At 42.1% G+C, this 21197-nt stretch overlaps 1 protein-coding gene across 1 annotated transcript in view; it reads left to right on the top strand.

Moving 5' to 3' along the window:
- PROS1 (protein S) overlaps positions 1–21197 on the top strand; it is a 34772-nt gene that overhangs the window by 2629 nt on the left and 10946 nt on the right. The window contains exons 2-8 of the mRNA XM_033146738.1: positions 6164–6321; positions 8205–8229; positions 11331–11417; positions 15397–15519; positions 15662–15793; positions 16718–16843; positions 20601–20722. Coding sequence (XP_033002629.1) covers positions 6164–6321; positions 8205–8229; positions 11331–11417; positions 15397–15519; positions 15662–15793; positions 16718–16843; positions 20601–20722 — 773 coding nt within the window. The remainder of the gene's footprint in view (positions 1–6163; positions 6322–8204; positions 8230–11330; positions 11418–15396; positions 15520–15661; positions 15794–16717; positions 16844–20600; positions 20723–21197) is intronic.

Below are 21197 nucleotides of genomic sequence, written 5' to 3'. Positions count from 1 at the left end.
TCAGGCTAAGGAGATGTTGCTTCTTTGAGGAATGGAGTCAGAGAGAGAGATGGCTGCCTCTCCTGTGCTATTTTGTTACCTGCATAGGTGAGGTCACGCCCACCTCTGGTCACATGTAGAGGAAGTTTGTCCCAGCCCAGGAGGAAACTGGAAGTTCCAACTGGCTGGTCCAGACACCCCCCTTTTATGTCCACTCTAGGAATGTTGTATTTGACTGCTCTGTGTTTCACACCCCACATTGGTGACATCAGAGATGGATTACTGGTTGCTCTGGTCTGGTCTCTCCAGCTAGTGCAGAGTGCGACAGTCAAGACTCCTGACTAGAACAGCCTGTCATCAGCATATAATGTTGCTGAAATGACTGCACTGGCTGCCACTGTGCTACTAGGCCAGGTTGAGGTCTTGCTGATACTGAAGTTGTACACAATTTGGGACCAGCATATTTGAGGGACTCCCTTATTTGTTGTGTGCCAGGTATTGCAGTTTTCAAGTGAGGCACTTTTAACTGTTCCACTCCATAACCACTCTGACATTCATTCCATAACCACCAGGAACAAGGTATTTTAGCATTTCGGAAATTCCCTCTGAATTTCTGCCATTGAAATCCTAATTTAGTGGAATTCCTTTTTTTTTTTTTTTTTTTTGCTACCCAGCAAGCATCCAATGTGCTTTGCTTTGAACCAGGACTGGACTTCAACTTGCACCAGCCCCAACCAGCATAGTAACAGGTCAAGAATGATGGGAGTTGTAGTTCAGCAACATCTGGAGGGCTCAAGTTTCCCATCCCTGCTTACACCCTTGTTAGAACTTTCTTATTCTCTTTCTTTCTTATTGCCCTCTTGTCCACACTATTGAAGATGCTATACAGTGGTACCTCGGTTTAAGAACAGCCCTGTTTATGAACTATTTGGTTTACGAACTCCGCAAAACCGGAAGTAGTGTCCCGGTTTCTGAACTTTACCTCGGTCTAAGAACGGAAGCCGAATGGTCGAAGGGCACTGGCAGTGAGAGGCCTCATTAGGGAAAGCGCGTCTCAGTTTAAGAGCGGTTTCAGTTTAAGAACGGACTTCCAGAACGGATTAAGTTCATAAACCGAGGTACCACTGTACTGTTTTTTTTCTGTATTTTATTTTGTATGTTCTTTCAAGACTCAAAATGTACCATTTTTCTAGTATTTTCTATGTTGAGCTGTATAGAAATTCTCCCAAATAGATAGGAAATTAATAAATATACTCTCTACTTTTGATTGGAAAGGGCCCAAAGCTCATTTGATTTGCAGGCCTCACTGCATTGCAGTGGAACACTTCAGTTTCCTTTCACTTGAATCGAAACATATGACCTACATGCAAGAAGATTTCTTCTTTCCCTGACAGTAAAAGCCTTATTCATGAATCACTTTTAAGTGACTTTCAACTCCTAAAGCCAAAACCAGTGCTTTTTTTCTAGAAAAAAGGTGGGGGGACTCACTACAAAGTTTGTTTGTTTGTTTGTTTATTGTGGGCCAGTTGCAGTGCCACACACATACAGCAGTGGCTAAATGTAAGATGTGATTAATAAACTCAAGCAGACAGTGATCTGGATTAGAAATGGCAACAACTTTATTGATTTTTGGCTCAGGCATTGGGGGGATATCAGTTCCAGCCCCAGCAGGACTCCCCCACCCCATTATTTATTTAATTTTAAAAAGTTAAGGGAACTCAGTTCCCCCAAGTTCCTGCTCAACCTCCCTCACCCCCGTGCCCCAAACTACATCTTATTTTCTCAGAAGACGTCCCACTGAAATAAATAGGGATTTATTTTTATTTAGAAATGCAGCCTTGTTTATCCAAAATACTGTCCTTGTCTATTATCTGAATAATGCTCCTGGTTATGGAGAAATGCTTTGAATCATTTGGACTAGTAAAATTGATTTTTAAAATATATACCGGTATATTTTTAGCAGCAGTTGCTGTATATCCTACACTTTTTGTTTGTTGGTTTGTTCCTTAAGTAACCTTTTGTTCCTTAAGTAACCAAAACAGCACTATGGCAGACCAACACGGCTACCTACCTGTAACCAAAACAGCACCATTCACAGCAGGGTTCAGAGAAACCCAAGCTTCGCAGAAGTTTAAAAAAATACAGAGGGAGAAAGTCTAACTAGGGAGATGAGACACCCCAAAACAGCTCAAAGCAGTCTTTACATTCTAAGTGGCCACAGGATGCTGAGTGTTTGTTGTGGGATGGGGAATATAAAACCAGGCGGTAGTGGTGGGATGGTGTGTCTTTGGGAAAGTCATGTCTGGTACCCTGAATAGGAGCACTCCATAACTATCTATTGTAGGCCCACTTGTATGATATATTGCTGCATGTGCCCCCTGCCAGGAATATAATATTTTAGTGCTTGATGAAGTGCTAGTGGTATTGAAGTTATGCTAAACCCTCTCCAGAAAAGCTCAACATATTATTTAGTTTTAGGTGGCAGGGTTTCTTTCTTTCTTAGAAAACACTGGTGTGCACATTTTGCTAGTGCTATATTATAAGCCATGTAATTATATCTTACAGATATAAGCACATTCGTGTACTAATTTTGTAACTTTTTAAAAATTTGAAAAATATATTGAGTGAGTTCCAGTCTAAAAAAATCATACAGAGAAGAGTCTACTAAATTTATGTAGGGCTATGGAAGTATTTTACTACCGGTAGTCACCTTCCTGCCTATTCACTACTTGGATTTTAATCACAGGACGTTATTAACAAGGCAAAAATATGGAAAGAATGCACAGTTCCAGATAATCCCACATTACAGACACAACTATGGAATGGTCTTGCTGTGCAGTTGTACAGGCACAAATCTGCTGTTTTTGTATTTGCCAGTGCAGTATTTTCTTTACTCAATTGTGTCTCAGGTATACAAAGCTGCATAACTAGGCTATTTCAATATTTTTTTTCATTTTACCCAGTCGCCTAGTTAGAAATGTCCAATCTTCTTAACCCTTCTCACGTATACATACACAGACCAGTCCAGTCCAAGCCAGTAGGAAGAAGTTGTGCCTAGTTTAGCTGGAGTGTCCTTGTTCTCTCCCTAGAGTGCTTTGCATGCCAACCAGTCTCTGTTGTCAGGGGGCCTCTTTTATACATCCCTGTCCAGTACTCAACAGTATGTGGGAAAGTGAGCTTGTTCATTCCTGCAGTACGGGCTTCATTGCTTGCAGATTCCCTCCAAAACAGCTTATTTAAGTATTCTTGAAGTTATCCTCTTTATCATTTTGACATATAACTAACACAAGCAACCGTTCAGTGACAATCCATTGGTAGAGTAGGTGGGTAGGTGGATAAACTTGCTGCAGAGGGGCAGCTAATCAGATTCTCCATTCCATGCCATTTTCTATCTGTCACTTAATAGTCTGGCCGCTAAGCAGTTCAGTGCTCCTTGGGCTCCTTTTTAAAGGGCTGGAGCGAGTGATCCTTATTTCTTGTACTTTTGCAATCTCAAGGTTCCCCCAACCAATTTGATACCACTCTCATAGTTTTCAGTGGCTGGCCTTTTGGCCCCTTTTTCTGTTGGTGCTCAACCCCCTGTGTTTACTATTAGAGGGGAATGCAAATGAAAGGCGGTGCTCAAAACCAAAGTACTACCTTCCCTTATGTATAGATGGTTGCCTAATCACCAGGATAAACCAACTATCCCCTGCCTGGTTTGTCCCCCAGCCTGAGCCAGGGGAAACTCAAGAGTGGCTATTTTTTTCACAGTGGTCACACCCGCACCATAAACTACAAGAACTCTTATACCACTTTAACAGTCATGGTTTTCCCCAAAGAACCCTGGGAACTGTAGTGCTAATCCCCCAGGCCTACATATCCTTGCACCCTTAAGAAACTACAGTTCCCAAGATTCTCCATGACTGTTAGTGTGGCATGGATGTGGCCAGTGTTCTCTCTTATGTGGATGCACATCACATGAGGAGCCTGGTCACCATGATACTTTCTGTATGAAATTACAGGTTATAGGTGCTGGAAACTTGGGCTGTTGGGTCCCACCCGTCCCCACCCACACTATTCATTTATTTATTTTTTTTTTTAATAAGAATTTATTGACATTTTTACTTATAACCACATACAACCTTAACCACACCTACATTTATACACATACTAAACAAATACAATTACACATCTAATACAAAAATTGCCATGATTTTCCTTCTTAATCAGACATCTCAAAAAAAAAAAATTTCTTTTTCCAATCTTGACAGTTGACTTCCCCTGCCTTTTCACCTTCGAGTTTATATCCATAATCTACTTTTTAACCTCTTCATTTAAAAAATTAAACTTAATTATATATATAAAAAAGAACATTCATCTTAATCTTCATCTTAATCTTAATCGTCTTAATCTATAAACTTAAACCACTTAAATCGACTTTATTTATACTACATCCTCATAAATCCTCATAGATCATCCTCATCACATCTATCTCTTCTGTCCTTTGAACTGCTGCTAATAACATAAAAACTTAAAATATCTCTTTTCATGTTCACACAGATAATAAAACAAACTATTGTTGACAATGTTCACCCTCCAATTTCAGAGTACCATAACAGATTACTTTTAGATTTTGCTTAATACATCACCCCACACCCCCTCTGTCCATTCTTCTTCTCCTGATGGCATCAACCCTGAACTTCCATGCATCTTCCCTCTCCAAACGTCCACAGATCCAGGCATAGTCCAAAGCTCTCCTTGCCACGAGCTCCGAGGTGTCCAACTCTCCCTCTCTCAGCTTCTCCGGTTCTTTGTAGCATTCCTTTTCTTCTTGTAAATACCTTAATTCTCTGTCCCTGGCCCCCGAGCTCACACCTCGGGGACTGGATATAGCAAATCTTGACATCACCTTGGGGCTGCCACCCCCAACAAGCGAATTTCTTCTCCGAAGTAGCTCACTCATTTCTTTCCATCTTTCCATCCATCCTCTCAGCTCTTTGACAAGATTTTCTTCCAAAGTGTCAAAAGTTTTGTTAGCCTCCTCTGTGGGCAGTTGGTTCCATTTCAGACCCCCACACAAGACTTTAACTTTTCTGTAGAGTAGTTCCACCTTCAAGGCAGTGAGCCTTTGTTCATCTGTTAGTCCAGAGTTCAATACCAGTTCAAGGACGAAACCCAGCATACTGACAGAGGAGGAGGAAGTGGGTATCATATTTCTTCTCCTGTCTCTTTGTTCGTCGCCATTTTCCTAAGCTGGAGCGCAAACACCGCAACTTTAAATAGAGATATTTTCCGCTAGTTAGCTTCCCAAGAAAAAAGTTTGCCAGTCTCATGTATCGATTTTAAATACTTTATAACCAGTTCTGTGGCAGCAATCCCTCCAATTGGTTAATTTCTTAGGCTCGAAGGGAGGGAGGCAGGCTGCCTTTCTCCTTCCCCCCGGATCGTTCCAAAAACACGATTTCTGCCAAGATTATTTACTCACGACCACCGGGTTCCTTTAGCTCCATTCTTCACAGGTAGAACTTAGACGCTCACCGCGGGCTTTGCCGCCGCATTTGCATCCCGGTTGGGGCATATCCCCGTAAGCCCGGCTCCGTTGTCCCTTCACCCCCACTCCCCCTTTACAGGGGGGCAGGGGAAGGGTTCGGAGCCTCCGCGGGCGCAGCCGGGGAGCCCAGGGTGCGGGACGCTCTTCCCGCACCCCAACCGGAGCCGCGCGCTGCGGTAGCGCGGCTCCTAACCCCCGGGATGGACAAGGCGCTTCGGACCCGAAGCAGCCTTCGACCACCCGGCGATGGCGTCGCCGCCGGAAGTCCACCCACACTATTCATTTAAAGCACATGGCTTTCCTCAAAGAATCGTGGAAACTGTAGTTTAGCCTTTACAGAGCTACAATTCTCAGCACCTCTAACAAACTACAGGTACCAGTACACTTTGGTGAAAGCCAGGTGCTTTAAAGGTATGGTGTCTGTTCCGTGGAGGATGTATGGAGGGTTCCTGTTTGCTGCTGTTCAGTGGGTTAGGATTTTTACTCCACACACATAAAAACAAAGCAATGCTGACATTTAATTAGTTATGCTGCTTTGATAGTGGTCTATGTGGTCACAAAAATCTTAACTTTATATCTTTGTTATAATCTAAGACATTGCTTGGATGCACAGCAGAGCCTCTTACACGCAAAATGCTTGTTTTTTAAAAGTTTTATCTGAGCATCATGCATCAGAGTTTCTTGCCAGAAAACGTCGAGCAAACTCCTTTATGGAAGAAAGCAAGAAGGGGAATTTGGAGCGGGAGTGCATTGAAGAATACTGCAACAAGGAAGAAGCCAGAGAGGTCTTTGAAAATAACCCTGAAACGGTAAGAGCTCTTAAGACTATGGACAGTTTCCAGTTACTAAGGGTGGCAAGTAGTCTTGGTAGAGCATAGCCTGCTTCTGTGATTTATAGAATTGTAGAATTGAAAAGGACCCTGTGGGTTATCTAGTCCAACCCCTGCAAGCAGGAGTCTAAACTGAAGCATCCACAACAGATGGCCATCCAACCTCTGCTTCAAAACGTCCAGTGAAGCAATGCCCACCACCTTCCGAAGGAGTATGTTCCACTGTTGAACAACTCTAGTAGTTAAGAGTGGTAGACTCATAATCTGGTGAACTAGGTTTGCGTCTCCGCTCCTCCACATGCAGCTGCTGGGTCACCTTGGGCTAGTCACACTTCTCTGAAGTCTCTCAGCCCCACTCACCTCACAGAGTGTTTGTTGTGGGGGGGGGAAAGGGAAAGGAGAATGTTAGCCGCTTTGAGACTCCTTCGGGTAGTGATAAAGCAGGATATCAAATCCAAACTCCTCCTCCTCCTCCTCTTCTTCTTCTTCCTCTTACCATCAGAAAGTTCTTCCTGATGGGGAGTCGGAATCTCCTTTCTGGTAACATGAAACCATTGGTTTCCAGAGCAGGAGAAAACAAGCGTGCTCCATCTTCCATGTGACAGTCCTTTAAATATTTGAAGATGGCTCAGAATTCAATTCAGTAAGCCTTCAGTAAGCATTTGATAAGCACTGGAAGTTTAACATGGAGGGGAAATATCTGACCTTAACTGGAAGGGAGTTCCACAGAATTGAGCCCACAATAGTGCATGTGTGGCTCCTGATGGATATGAGCCATGTATCCAAGCCACAGGGGACCACTAACACTGACTCCCCCAAATACCTTGGTGACAGCGCAAGACGTCCCTGAGGTATGCTGTTCCCAAGTTGTTAAGGGTCTTGTAAATTAATGCAAGAAACCTGAACCAAGCCTGGCAGTGTATGGGCAGCCAGTAACATTCCCTTCTAATATTCAAGATGTGTACATACACTTATTTAACAGCTATCATTAAGCACATATTTATACACTATTCTGAATTCTCCAGCAAACCTAAATACTAGGAGCCTTTGTTTAGGGTTTGAATATCCAATTTATGTACACTTTCACATCATTAAGCAAGTGACGGTATATGTGATTTCTCCATATTATGGCTTTAGTTCAGATTTATACTGCTCTTTATAATGCTCTTGTGTCGTTTAATTATTGCTCATATTTCATCTTCACTCCCGTTCCACTTTGATAGAGAATGACTATGCAACAGAGCTTTTATCAGCTCTTGTTATTGATGTTTTAATTTGCTGGAAGCCTCCCAGAATGGCTGGGGCAACCCAGTCAGATGGGTGCCATATAAATAATAATTTTTTTATTCTTATTCTTATTCTTATTGGGTCAGGTGGCCCTTAGCACTTGACCATGATCTCAGACTATACAGAGTATGCATTGATGTCTTTAAGGTGTGACTAAAATTATGGAACATCCAGGTTCTGGAGTAACCAAGCAAAGATGCCCCATCTCGTTCTTTGAAATCACAAATGAGATTGAATAGTGAGCTCAGTTACAGGTTCTTAGCCACATAATTAGAAAGGATAACCTGATCTCAGTTTGTTGGTTCCTCAAGAAGTATTTTCAAAGTTGGGTTGTTTTGCTGCTCTTTACTTAATAAATATTTTGTGAGTTGCATTAAAAAAACAATTTAATTAAACTATTAAACAAGCGGCAAATACTAAAAATGGATAAAATCAGTTTCTTTATGACCTATTACAGTTACAGCACAAGCAAATTTTAATTATCATCCTAAGTAGTGCAAAAATTAAGCTGTTTCTCCTATCTGATTTATATTCTAATGGGATCTGTCTTTCTTCCTTTTTCTTTTTAAACACAGGACTATTTCTATCCCCGATATTTAGGTAAGTTTCATTTTTCAAAGTGCAAATTTATTTAACATTTAGATTACAAAAAACATTTTTTCTTTAAAAGATTATAGGAGAAAATTGGAAGGTGGCTGCAATGAAATGGTTTGCAGTCAGCAAAGCATGTAAGTACTTGTCTGTGTGGGCAGCATCTCCCATTATAGCTGCCCCACTGTGACACTATATGGGATGCTTTTCATTGAAAGCAGAATGCACAGTACAGGACTGTTCTCTGTTAATGCCATATTTTCTTCAATCCAGCAAAGCTAGCATCTCCCTACGAGATCACCCACTGCCCTGCTTTCTAGCTTCTGCAATAGCAATTCTTGGGAGAAAGAAACTGCATCTGAAAGTTTTCTTGGGAGCAATTATGTCATTGAAAGATGACTGACCAAAGACTTCGCCAAACGGCCTCAGCCCAGTAAACCTGAAGGAGCGTCTCCACCCCCATCGTTCAGCCCAGACTCTGAGGTCCAGCACCGAGGGCCTTCTGGTGGTTCCCTCACTGTGAGAAGTGAGGTTACAGGGGACCAGGCAGAGGGCCTTCTCAGTAGTGGTGCTCATCCTGTGGAACGTCCTCCCATTAGATGTCAAGGAAATAAACAACTACAGTCATACCTTGGTTTTTGAACAGCTTAGTTCTCGAATGTTTTGGCTCCCAAACGCCGCAAACCCAGAAGTGACTGTTCCGGTTTGTGAACTATTTTTGGAAGCCAAACATCTGACGGGGCTTCCATGGCTTCTGATTGGCTGCAGGAGCTTCCTTTGGTTTCTGAACATTTTGGAAGTCGAACGGACTTCCGGAATGGATTCTGTTAGACTTCCAAGGTACGACTGTATGCCCTCCCATCAGATGTCAAGGAAATAAACAATTATCTGACTTTTAGAAGACATCTGAAAGCAGCCCTGTTTAGGGAAGTTTTTAATGTTTGATATATATATTTTTCCAAAAGTTTTTTTTTATTTTCCGATATAAAAACATAAAATAAGATAAAAACAATACAGAAACACACACAAAACAACTAAACAAACAAACAAAAAAGAAAAACTAACAACATCAATACATTATGATACTCCAATACATCTTCCTTTACATTGTTTAATGTTTGATATTTTATCGTGTTTTTAATATTCTGTTGGGAGCTGCTGAGAGTGGCTGGGGAGGCCCGGCCAGAGGGGCAGGGTATAAGTAATTTATTATTATTATTATTATTATTATTATTATTATTATTATTATTATTCACCAAGCCACATGGGGCCCTCTTCCCTTTACTGTTGTCTCTGTGGCCCCAATATATGGGCAAGTAGCACAAGCACACAGGCAGGTGAGGTCATGCAATACCCCCACCCACCCACACATGCTTTCCACATGCTTTTCCCATGTGGTGGAAATCCTTGGCCACTTCCTTCCATATGAGTTTCATTGTGGTCATCAGAGTAAGCATTACAACAAAAGTAAGTATGCATCTGGCATAAATAGGGACATTTTTGTTGATTCCAAAACACCTTCCCCTGGAAACCTTGCTGACCTCTTTTCTCCCTGCCTTCTGCAAAAAAAGTTTTTGTTTTTTTTTTTTAAAAAAGCTGCTTTTTCAACAGGCCGTTGCTACTGGCTGATGGGTATTGCTTTTTGTTGGTGTGGTTTTAGATTGTTGTACTGTAGCCTTAGCTACCCTGGAGGTCACATTACTGGGACAGAAGGGCAGGACCACTTATTTTTTGTCCAAATAAATAAAGCAGCAGCTTTGTGGCTGTGTGTCATGCCACAGTAGGCCTAGCAGTATGGGGATTGATCTAAAGGCATTGAGGGACACATGAAATGGCAGCAAGCCAGATGCTGCTGTCTTTTGCTGCCTGATTCCATGAACAATTTGAAATAATCTCAGCTGAGTTTCATGGGACTTGCTCCAAGGTAAATGTGCTTAAGTTTGTTGCAATACTAGCCAGTTCTTGGGTTATAATGGCTGATTACTCTGAGAATTCTCCTTCTTTTCTCTTCTATACAGCATACAGCACTCTCTTTATGCTTGAGCAATCATATTCCTTGTCTACACCCACCTTCTTTACCTGGGAGTGATTTGTCAGCTTTCTGTTGGTGGACGCACTATAATGTTGTACTGTATTGACATGCATTTTTTTATGGTTTAATCGTATTTAGTACATTTGGTATTTTGTTTTTTGCCAGAATCAGATTGCTATCAGTTGTGAAACCAGGCAGAAATAGTCAGATATGGAGCACCAAAACAAAGTTACATAACTTTACCACTAAAGAGCAATGCTTTTTTCCTGGAAAAATAGGTGCCAGTACTCGCCCTGAAGTTGTCACAGTAAGTGCCACACTCTTTAACAACAAAAAAGAGGAGCTGGTACTGCATACCCCTGAGTACCCTCTGGGGGGAAACACTGCTAAATAGTATAATATTATTCAAGCTCTTGCAAAATATGCTACCCATCACTAGCTCTTATAAATTTCTAGCACTTGAAGGAAATTAGTTTGAACATCTGGGTGGCCTTCATTTTCTTCCAGTCCTATGATCTCTTTTGTAATGCAAAAGAAATGTGCCTCTTCTTGATTCTGACAGGACTTCCGTCTGTGCCACAATTTCTAGGCACAGGTCCGTCTGTGCCACAATTTCTAGGCACAAATTGCAGCACAAACAGAAGTGTGGATGAGCCGTAAGGAGCTGTGCAAACAGCAAAACCACATGGTTCTACCATTTCACGTTCAGTCTACAGGTGGAGGATCACGGTTTTTTATTGTTACCTGTGCACATGAAAAGCCAGCATGGAAGGGAGAAGGCTACTTCAAACTCATTTTGTATGTGGGATGTGGGAGAGCCTTTAAAAAAGGAACCTCCCTGCAACTCACCAATAGTCCTCTACAGTCTGAAGCAAGACAATGCCAGAATTCCTCCACTGTGTGATTTAGCTGAATATGGAACACCACCCTTAAGAATCTTTAGAATAGTAAATTGTGGTTGTAGTGATTACTGTCTTTCAATATGCAGCTTGATTTTCCTTGAGAGGGACAGCCCTGAAAAGCAGCCTATAAGTATAGTAAATAAAAAAAACATATAAAATTGCTTGTGCTTCCACAGATTGCCTGGCTTCATTTCGAACCGAAATTTTCACGAGTTCATTACAGACTTCCGGGATTCCAGCTGACCTGAGGTCCTGTGTAAAAGGTAAGCACTATACCATACCTCCTGAGTCGAGACGTACATTTATTTTTTCTGTCCCAGCCTTTCTTGTAACTGACACCAGTTGGTCTACCAGAAATACAGATTGCAGATAACACAGTTACTCATGTTGTGTAAACCCAACACGCCCCCGCCCCCATTTACTCAGCTTCCAGTGCACTCAGCATTAGTCAGGAACCATATCTATCCTGTATCTATCCTGTCATTTCTTGTGCATTGCTGCCCTTGTATATGCTTTCCCTAAAACTGTCTTCAATCCAAATTGTGAAAAAGAACGACGCAGCTGCAGTTTAAGCCAGTAATGTCTACACAGACTCAGTTTCTCCAGTGCTTTTCCAGCAAGAAGAGAACTTGACCTTTATTCTGAGGCATAGCATGGAACACACTGCGAGAGGCAGTGAAGGATGGGCGTGCCTGGCGTGCTCTGGTCCATGGGGTCACGAAGAGTCGGACACGACTGAACGACTGAACAACAACAACAACAACAATAGCATGGAACAGGGGCGGCCAACTCCCAAGATACTGTAATCTACTCACAGAGTTAAAGACTGGCAGTGATCTACCCCCTTGTTGAGCTTCTTTGGGGGGACCCAGTGATCTACCAGTGATCTATCACAGACATCCAGTTATCTACCAGTAGATCACTATCTACATGTTAGACGTGCCTGGCATAGAACTATGCAAGTGCTGCTGAGGAAGTCTTCAGCCACATTGGGGCCCTTAAAGGACTGGACTCTCCCATTAATGCTGATGCAGAAAAGTGTGGGAAATTTAATGAAGATAATTCAGTATGATGCTGTGCTCTTGAGCTGTGTTTCTGCACCAGAACATGTCTCCTAGGCCTCTACAACCTCCTTCGTGTAGTCAGGAAATATCATGATTTTATCCCTGTTTTGGCCCCATCTTAGCTCTCCATGCCCTCTGCAATAAGTCTTCTTTGACTGGGTATCTAAGAACTTTGACCACAAAGTCCCAGAGTTTATTTTCATCATGGGAACCGGGCTGTGTGGTGTGCATGTGCAGACTGAGGCATAGTACTCTGAGAGGGACAACATCTCCCTTAACAGGGCTACCAGAAATGTCGAGGGCTTCCCCTGTCTTGGCCCTTCCTGAACCCACAAAACAGGTAAATTTCTACAACATGAATTTGATTATAGGGGTCTGAAAAAGTTGGAGACAATTGCACTAAATTCTTGACTGATTCTAGTGGTTCCTTTCTTTTTATCTTTAAAAGTTCCAACTCCAAATGTTGCAGTTCATTCAGTCTGTTTGATCAGGCACAAACAGCTTTGATAACCATTGTGGCTGGAAAGGCAATATATAGATTATTTCAAATAAATAAACAAACACATCCAAAGTATGGTGTAATACATGAGTAGGAAGAAATCTCTCAGAAGCAGCTTCTTTCCTTTGCTGTAAATGCTCCTTCCCATTGTTCTTATCGCAACATTTTCTAGGTGTTTGGAAAGAGATCCCAAGCGAAGCATACATTCTAATCCTTAAGCATCTGTCTCTGTCTTTTGTCCTTGAGAACAGATAAGGGCAAAAACGAATCCTTGATCATTATCACACGTGCAGTCAGAGATGGAGGCTCCCAGACTGCTGTGCTAGCATGCCTGCAGTCACAAATTAAAGTGTGTTCTTATTCATCCCTTCTCTCTCTCTCTCTCTCTCTCTCTCTCTCTCATTAGAGGCTCTTGGGGGGTGGCAGGGAAGTGTGAGCAAATTATCTTGCTGAATAGTCTCTAGTGAGGAGCGTCGCTGTACTTGATGTTAATTTTATTCCTCATATGTGCTTGTGCCATAAAACGGTTGTCACAGATTACCCACTGGAGAAGCTCTGATGATATTACAAGCAGCAACAACAAAAAATGTTGTAACTGCGACTTTATATCCTGGCAATCTAGTCCCGAAAATTCTGTAGCATCTCAAGCTAATATGACAGGCATTCCCTAACTCAGCCCTCCAGATGTTTTGGGACTACAATTCCCACTGTCCCTGACCACTGGTCCTGTTAGCTAGGGATGATTGGAGTTGTAGTCCCAAAACATCTGGAGTGCTGAGTTTGGGAATGCCTGCAATATGAGATGCACCGGGCTTGCAGCAACAGTGATGTACCAGGAATATCGGCGCCTCCTCTGCAGCAAGAGCTTTGTGTCTCAGCATTGCCACAAGTCTTAGCATTGCCACGTAAGAATTTTCGAAGTGGTTGGTTGATGCGCCTGAAATCATAACACTTGATCTCACGGTTCGGTGTATCCCAAGGCTTAGGGACACTACGGTTGCCTCCAGACTGTCACTATTTTTACTGAATAGATTCAGGTGCATACCAGGTATTTAGGTTTGTGCAATTAAAATGGATTGAAGTGTTCTGTTACCCTGGCGCAATAAATCCACTTTAAAAGAAAATACTTTTGCGGTTAGGAAAGTGACAGGGAAATGCATTGAAAATTGCAGGATGGACAAATTATTAATGGGTGGATGCATACAAAATATTACCACGTTTATTGGCAGCACCAGCTTTCTAATGTGTTCTCTATTATGTTTACAGTATACGCTTCACAGTTCCTTCCTCCCCACCACCACTTCCTTGTTTTCTGCTTTCCCCCTTCTCTTTCCCCCCTTCTCTTTGACAGCAATCTCAGGAAGAAGCTTTTACAGGCTGTGTAAACATAACTGGATTAAAACACAGCTAGGTCATTCTTTCTCTCATTTTAGATCGCAACTGACTTGGGGGGAAATGTGCAAAAACTCAGTGGGTGCTATCCTGGGAACTGTAGCTTCTTAAGGATGCTGGGAATTGTAGCTCTATGAGGAGGAAACTCCAATTCTCAGGATTATTTGGGGAAAGTGGTGTGATTTAAATGTACATTGGTTAAATGTTTGATGTAGATCTGCCCATTCTGTGCTAGCACACACACTGATGCTGAATGAAGTTCTCAAATTCATTGTTCTGCAATCTGGTGTCTTAACTTTTGTTTGTTCTTGTATTCTTTCATATACTGTTCAGGAAGAGAGGCCTATTATTTGTATTGTGTTGTATTTTTAATTTTTCAATTTTTTTTAGCCTGCCTTTCAACCTGAAGGTTCCCAGGGCAGCACACATTTAGTAAAATATATATATTTATGCAATCCTCTTAACATTAACAATATATTATTCTTATTTATTAGTTTTATATCCTGCCTTTCCTCTCAAAGGAGGAAGAATGAGAAGAAACTAAACTAACAAAATGAGATCCAGTAGGAGATTATGTCTTATATCAACTGTTTCTATAGGGCTGAAGGGGGAAAAAAGTATCTGGATCTGATTCCTAAAGGCCGTATATGCAGGTGGCAACCGTAACTCTTAAGGAAGTTCCACCCACTTCATCAGAAATAGGAAGCATACTATTGTTCAGATTGGTGAAAGAAGTTGGAAATAAAACCTATGTCAAATGTGCAGCCATTGTTGTTTAGTCGTTTAGTCGTGTCTGACTCTTCGTGATCCCATGGAACAGAGCACACCAGGCTCTCCTGTCTCCCACTGCCTCCCACATTTTGGTCAGACTCATGTTGGTAGCTTTGAGAACACTGTCCAACCTTCTCGTCCTCTGTCGTCCCCTTCTCGTTGTGCCCTCAATCTTTCCCAACCTCAGGGTCTTTTCCAGGGAGTCTTCTCTTCTCATGAGGTGGCCAAAGTATTGGAGCCTCAGCTTCAGGATCTGTCCTTCCAGTGAGCACTCAGGCCTGATTTCGTTAAGAATGGATAGGTTTGATCTTCTTGCAGTCCATGGGACATCCATTAGCTGTGCCCAAAGACCCGGCAAGGAATAAAATACAATTGTTAGGGCTGAATTGGCTTTGTCAATTATTGTTCTTGTAGATAAAGGTTTTCCGTTCTTAAAAAAAAGATGAACTATCAAGATTAAGAAAAGTTGGATCATAAGACTGACACTTTTTCTGCTTTGTTTGCCTGCCTTTGCAGTAATATCAAACCAGTGCATTCCACTGCCATGCAATGAAGATGGTTATAAGGAATGCAGAGATGGGCAAGCCAAGTTCACCTGTGTCTGTAAACCTGGATGGCAAGGAGAGAAATGTGAAGAGGGTAAGTGATCGTAGGTGTTTTTTTTTTCCTCCCTACGGTGGAAAACAGAGCTGGATCACTTTTAAACATATCTTTCCATATCAAACAAGCACTATAGAGGCAAACAAGTTCTTAGTGAATGTTTTGTTTTGTTTTCCCCCAGATATCAATGAATGTGAAGACCTAACAAACAGAAATGGAGGGTGTAGTCAAACTTGTATTAATTTTCCTGGAAGCTACCGTTGTATTTGTGAAGATGGTTATTATATACATCCAAATAAACTGGACTGTGAGGGTAAGGAAGAAGCCAAACATAGAAATGCCAGCAGCACATAAAACAAAAACATAATCTTATTATGTAACAAGATTTATACCTATTGATTGCAGTGCTAAGGTCCATACAGGCAAGTTTCAACATGTTTGTCTTATATATTATATGGAATTGTGTGTATCGGCAACTTTGGCCTCAGGAGTAGCAAAGTTTTGGCACGTACCAGTAAATCCACTGGTCTTCTATGAAAATGTAGTCTATGGTGTCACGAAGAGTCGGACACGACTGAACGACTGAACAACAAGTCTATTAACAGATGGGATTGGGTCAAACAAGGGGCAGAGGGGAGGCTACCCTAATGCCTGTTGTGACCCATGTGTTCACAATGTGCCATCTGTCTAGCTTGCTGCTGAACCATCCACCCCATGCAGGGCCCTGGATTGCAATCATACTGCTTAATTAATAGGAAATGGTGGAGCTGCTTAGCCTGATCACATGGAACCTTGCCACCTGGGTAAGCACATGCAAGGAAAATATAGTGCACTATGAGAAAATATGAAAAATAAGATAATTCTCTTTTGAAAACTGCCCATTCTTATGGCTATCAACTTTTTTGAAAACAGTAAAATGTCTAGATTCTGTGAGTTTATGGTTTATGCCAGTGATGGCCAAACTTGGCCCTCCAGCTGTTTTGGCACTACAATTCCCATTATCCCTGACCACTGGTCCTGTTAGCTGGGGATGATGGGAGTTGTAGACAGCTGGAGGGGCAGGTTTGGCCATGACTGGTTTATGCTGTTCACATTTTGCATATTTCACCATTTCCTATTGTCTCTTTAGATCCTTTCTGCCCTTGGGGCAAGTGGCAAGAAACAATAGGCAATAGCAGCAGAAATCAATCCATTCCCTTTTTTGTGGGAAATTAATAATAGCATTTTGCATTTACAGACAGGAATGAATGCATGTTGGACCCAAAGATTTGTGGGACAGCACAGTGCAAGAATACTCCTGGGAAGTACGAGTGTGAATGTCCGGCAGGTTATGCCTATAACTCAACTACAAAGAAGTGTGAAGGTAGAACTTTTGTTTTTAAATGATGTTTTAGCTTACCTTTCTTGACGTATTCACCATTATTTTCTGCAGATTTTCCACATTCTATTTAGGGGTGCGTGTGTGTGTGTGTGTGCACTTCACCATTGGTTTGTTTTACAGATTTCATGCTTGTTTGGTTTTTGGTAATGCATAGGCAGTTTAGATTACTTTTCACACAGATTGCAAATGTCACAATATTGGGACAATGCCACTCAAATTAGCCCTCTTGAGTTTCTACCATCTTGTTTCTATAACATAAAGGAAGCTGAACGAAGGGAATATTCTTTAAAGAAAACACCATATCCATCAATATATACAACATATGCCCACCCAGCAGCAAAGAAGTCAAATAAATATGTGGAATACAGAAAAATATCTGTATGTACCATCTACATGTGAAGTACCGGTAGTGAGCCCCATACTATTGCCTTCCTGCCTCCAGGGCTAACCCTACCATTCGGCAGAGAGATGCAGAGGCCAGAGAGGCAGGAAGTGGCAGCAAGATGTAGGACAGAGCTGTGTCTCCTAGCCACCCAAGATTCCATCAGCTGAAGGGGTTGTGAATAAAACAATAAAAACATTTTAAAGCAGCAACACTGGCCTGCTCTGCACCCCCTAAACTAGCCTACTGTCCAAAATGGCAGTGTCCTATAGTTGGTGCTGAAGTAAGATTCACCTCCCAGTCCAGTTAGCTTCTTTCCCTATGTAATCTTTTACCATGTGGTTAGTGACGTCTGTTTCCACTGTTGAGTTATTTGCATCTCATCCTTCCTTAGGGAGGCTCAAGCCATATTTTTTGCTTCCTTACAACTCTGGTGTCAGTTAGGTTCAGAGAAATTTGCTCCTACATTTTCAGTACCAAAGGTTTTAAAGAACCTTTATGCTATTTGTTTTTTGTTGGTTTTTTTACATTATTTTAAATCGCCAAAAACTGATCTTGAAAGGCTACATAGAAATGCCAGAAAGAAAGAAACAAGCAAACTTGAACTCAGTGGGACATGCTTCTGAGTAGACATATTAAGGATTGAACTATAAGAGCACCATCTGAGCTCCAAAGCTGAGTAGGAGTTTGGACCTGCCTTTTCTGTATCCAGACCCAAGACCAGTAGCCATCACACCACACAGATTGCCATGCAAACTTCCTTCCAAAGTTCTTGGAACATTTTTACTAATTTGGTTTGGTTAAAGCAGTTGCATACTTCATGTGGCAGGTGTGATCTTCTTGAGTACACCAAGTATTACACTGGAGTCTGTCTGCTGCAATGGCCACTCAGAGGCTAGATATTTCCAATCATGGCACCATGCTGAATGCTTAAAGCTGTGGCCCACAGGCTACACCTGCCTCTCCCCCAAAAGCTCCTTTGTGGTACCATCATGTCAAAGGGCTTTCTGTGGCGTCCCAAAATCTTGTCAACTTTTATTTTAAAAAGAAGACTATTTTGTACTGTCCACTCCCGCAGGTCCCCTGCTATGATTCTGTGATGTCAAAAGGAACTCCACATTTTCCCATTTATAAAATACAAATTGGCCACACACCCCGCGTGTTGCTGATGGGTGAGTGCCATACTTCGCTTGAAAAGGCTTAAGCACCCACTTTTAAAGCTATTGGTATGACATCCACACATTGTAAAGTTCTACTGCAGAAAGACTGGTGTAATGCTCGTGTATTCACAGAACTGGCACCTGCTGTGTAAAGTGTAAAACCACCCTTAGTCAATGAACTTATTATCTAAGTAAATGAGATCTTCCTAGTTAAATTCTAAGTATCTTCCATTCTGTCAGTTAAACTATATTTTGCCATGTTTATGTGACCCAAAATGGGGCAGAAATATTGCAAAAAGCAATATTTTTCTGCAGCTGTGGAAGGGTTATAGCTACTTTGCAGTTTAGAATACACTGGAAATTTTTAGCTTGCCGAGTCACACGATGTACATAAATGCTTAGGCTGCTACAAAACCAAGCTCTGCAACTTAAATTTTATACATCTCAGGGCATGATAAGTCTTTATCATGCAAGCGTGATATTTTAGGAACAGGATTTGCAAGATTTCCTGGGCTTGATCCCAGTGGGATATTCTCAGGCAGTGGGAGTCTTGTTTACTCTCAGAGAAGGCAAGTTACTAATGCTGTCTTTCACACAGCCTTGCACTTCTAAATTATTTATTGTGCTTAGCCAACAAAGCAGAGAACGTAGTCAGCTTCACTCAGTCAGGACAAAATGTGTTTTGCCCTGGTCAGCCCACATTTCTTTTCTGAATGAATGCTTCCCAAGCCCCCTGGGCTTTGCAATTTGGCACGCACACTCATCTCCCACTGCAATTGTACCGAGCTGATTTTTGCTTTACAGCAGAGGTAGCATGTATGTATGCGGTGCATAGTGTTTGAGCATATAATAGGGACCATTTTGAGATGCTACATTTTTTTAAAATAGCAATATATCATATCATGGTTAAGGCACCTTGGTCTGAGCTTGCTCGCACAATTTACGCTCTGATTGTTGTTGTTGTTGTTGTTGTTGTTGTTGTTACTTTTTAGCTTTGCAGCTCATTTCTGTGAATATTTTTCTCCAACAGTTAGTCATGGTTATGCAGTTCACAGCCACCACAGACATTTTCTAGGTGCTTACATTGTCTCCCGAGACAGACGGATGCCAACAAGAACATATTTGTATGAGTGGAGTGTGGTTGGTTGGGGAAACTGCTTTTGAGCTGCTGTGATTGAGAAAGACAGCTGCATAAACTGGAAGCCTAGAGCTAGAAGCAACAGTAGCTGTTTCCCATTAAGGGTGGTAGGGCAGAAGGCAAGGTGACCAAAGCTAGGTGGAGCCATCTTCCTCCTTGATGATTCTTACAAGGGCAAAGCCATGACTAGAAGAAGGAAGCAGACAGTCAGTGCCAACTCCCTGGAGTAAGAAGGCAGGCAGGTGCATCTTAATGGACCTCCTCCACTAGTTGAAAGAGACTCTAGAAGTCATTGAAGTCCAAACCTTTGCTCAGTGTAGGATTTGCAATGCAGGATGCAACTGCAGCATCCCTGACAGATTGCAACACAGCCTCTGCTGAAGTACCTCCAGCAAAGGACCACCTGAGGCAGCTTGTTCCACTGTCAGGCACCTCTTACCATTAGGAAGTTTCTCCTGATGCTTAGCCGAAATCTGCTTCCTTGCAATTTCCACCCATTCATTCTGCCATCTAAAGGGACAAGTCTGCTGCATGTTCTGCATGGCAGCCCTTTGGGAGTTTGAAGACACTCTCATGTCTCTTCTTAACCTTCTCTTTTTTCCAGCTAAACATGGACTAAGGGAGTTAGATTTGCCTATCGTCCTTTGCACATAATGTGAAATTTCATGCATGCTTCACCTTAAGATGCTTGAAAATATACGTACAGTAGGCTGGCAAAACCTGTAACAAAGTTTGATGTAGTTGGTGGTGGTAGTCTAGGATTACAAAACTGGAGTGTGGGTGAAGTATCTGCTAAGCCACAATACCTAACTGGTGGGCTGCATTTGGGTTGATTGTCCACAGACCGTTCAGTTTTACAGTAGATGAATGCCAAATTCATTTTTGGAAAAAGGCACGGGAACCATGGAGCCATTACCTGGAACTTGCATGCCATGTGGATGTGTTGAGCAATCCCAACACTGCCTGAGCTTCATGCCACTTAAATGTCAGTTTGCTTCCCAGGAGGTTGGGCTCGTGATAAGTGCAAATGTCAAGCTGCTTTTTCCCATTTCACTGCAGATGTGGACGAATGTGCTGAAAATGCCTGTTCCCAAATGTGTGTCAATACTCCTGGAAGCTACACCTGCTATTGTGATGGCAAGAAGGGCTTCAAGCTTTCTAAGGACATGAGAACTTGTGAGGTGAAGTATCCCCTCCTTACTTTCCTTTGAAAGTAATATTCATCCCCAATGAGGCTGAGAAAAACCACACATGCACCAGCTACTTGTCCAAAATGGTCCAGAATATGACAGTTTGAATGTAAACTGGGTCCACATAAAGCTGATCCTTGCTCCCCACCTCAGTTGCTTCCAGTTTGTTTCCAGACCCAATTCAAAGGGCTGGTTTTGACCTATAAATATTTTTTTTCTTCCAGTAGCACCTTAGAGACCAACTAAGTTTGTTCTAAGTATGAGCTTTCCTGTGTATGCACACTTCTTCAGATACACTGAAACAGAAGTCACGAGACCTTTATATATAGTGAGAGGGTGCGGAGAGGTATTACTCAGAAGGGTGGTGGGAATGGGTGATTGGCTCATGGGTGTGGTAAACCTGTTGACAACTATTAATGACTGCAGTTGGTCTTACAGGAAAAAGCAAGGGGTGAGATGGCTAAAA

The sequence above is a fragment of the Lacerta agilis genome, chromosome 4 (genome assembly GCF_009819535.1).
Source record: "Lacerta agilis isolate rLacAgi1 chromosome 4, rLacAgi1.pri, whole genome shotgun sequence".
Taxonomy (NCBI): Eukaryota; Metazoa; Chordata; class Lepidosauria; order Squamata; family Lacertidae; genus Lacerta; species Lacerta agilis.
This window is presented reverse-complemented; position numbering and strand designations above follow the sequence as displayed.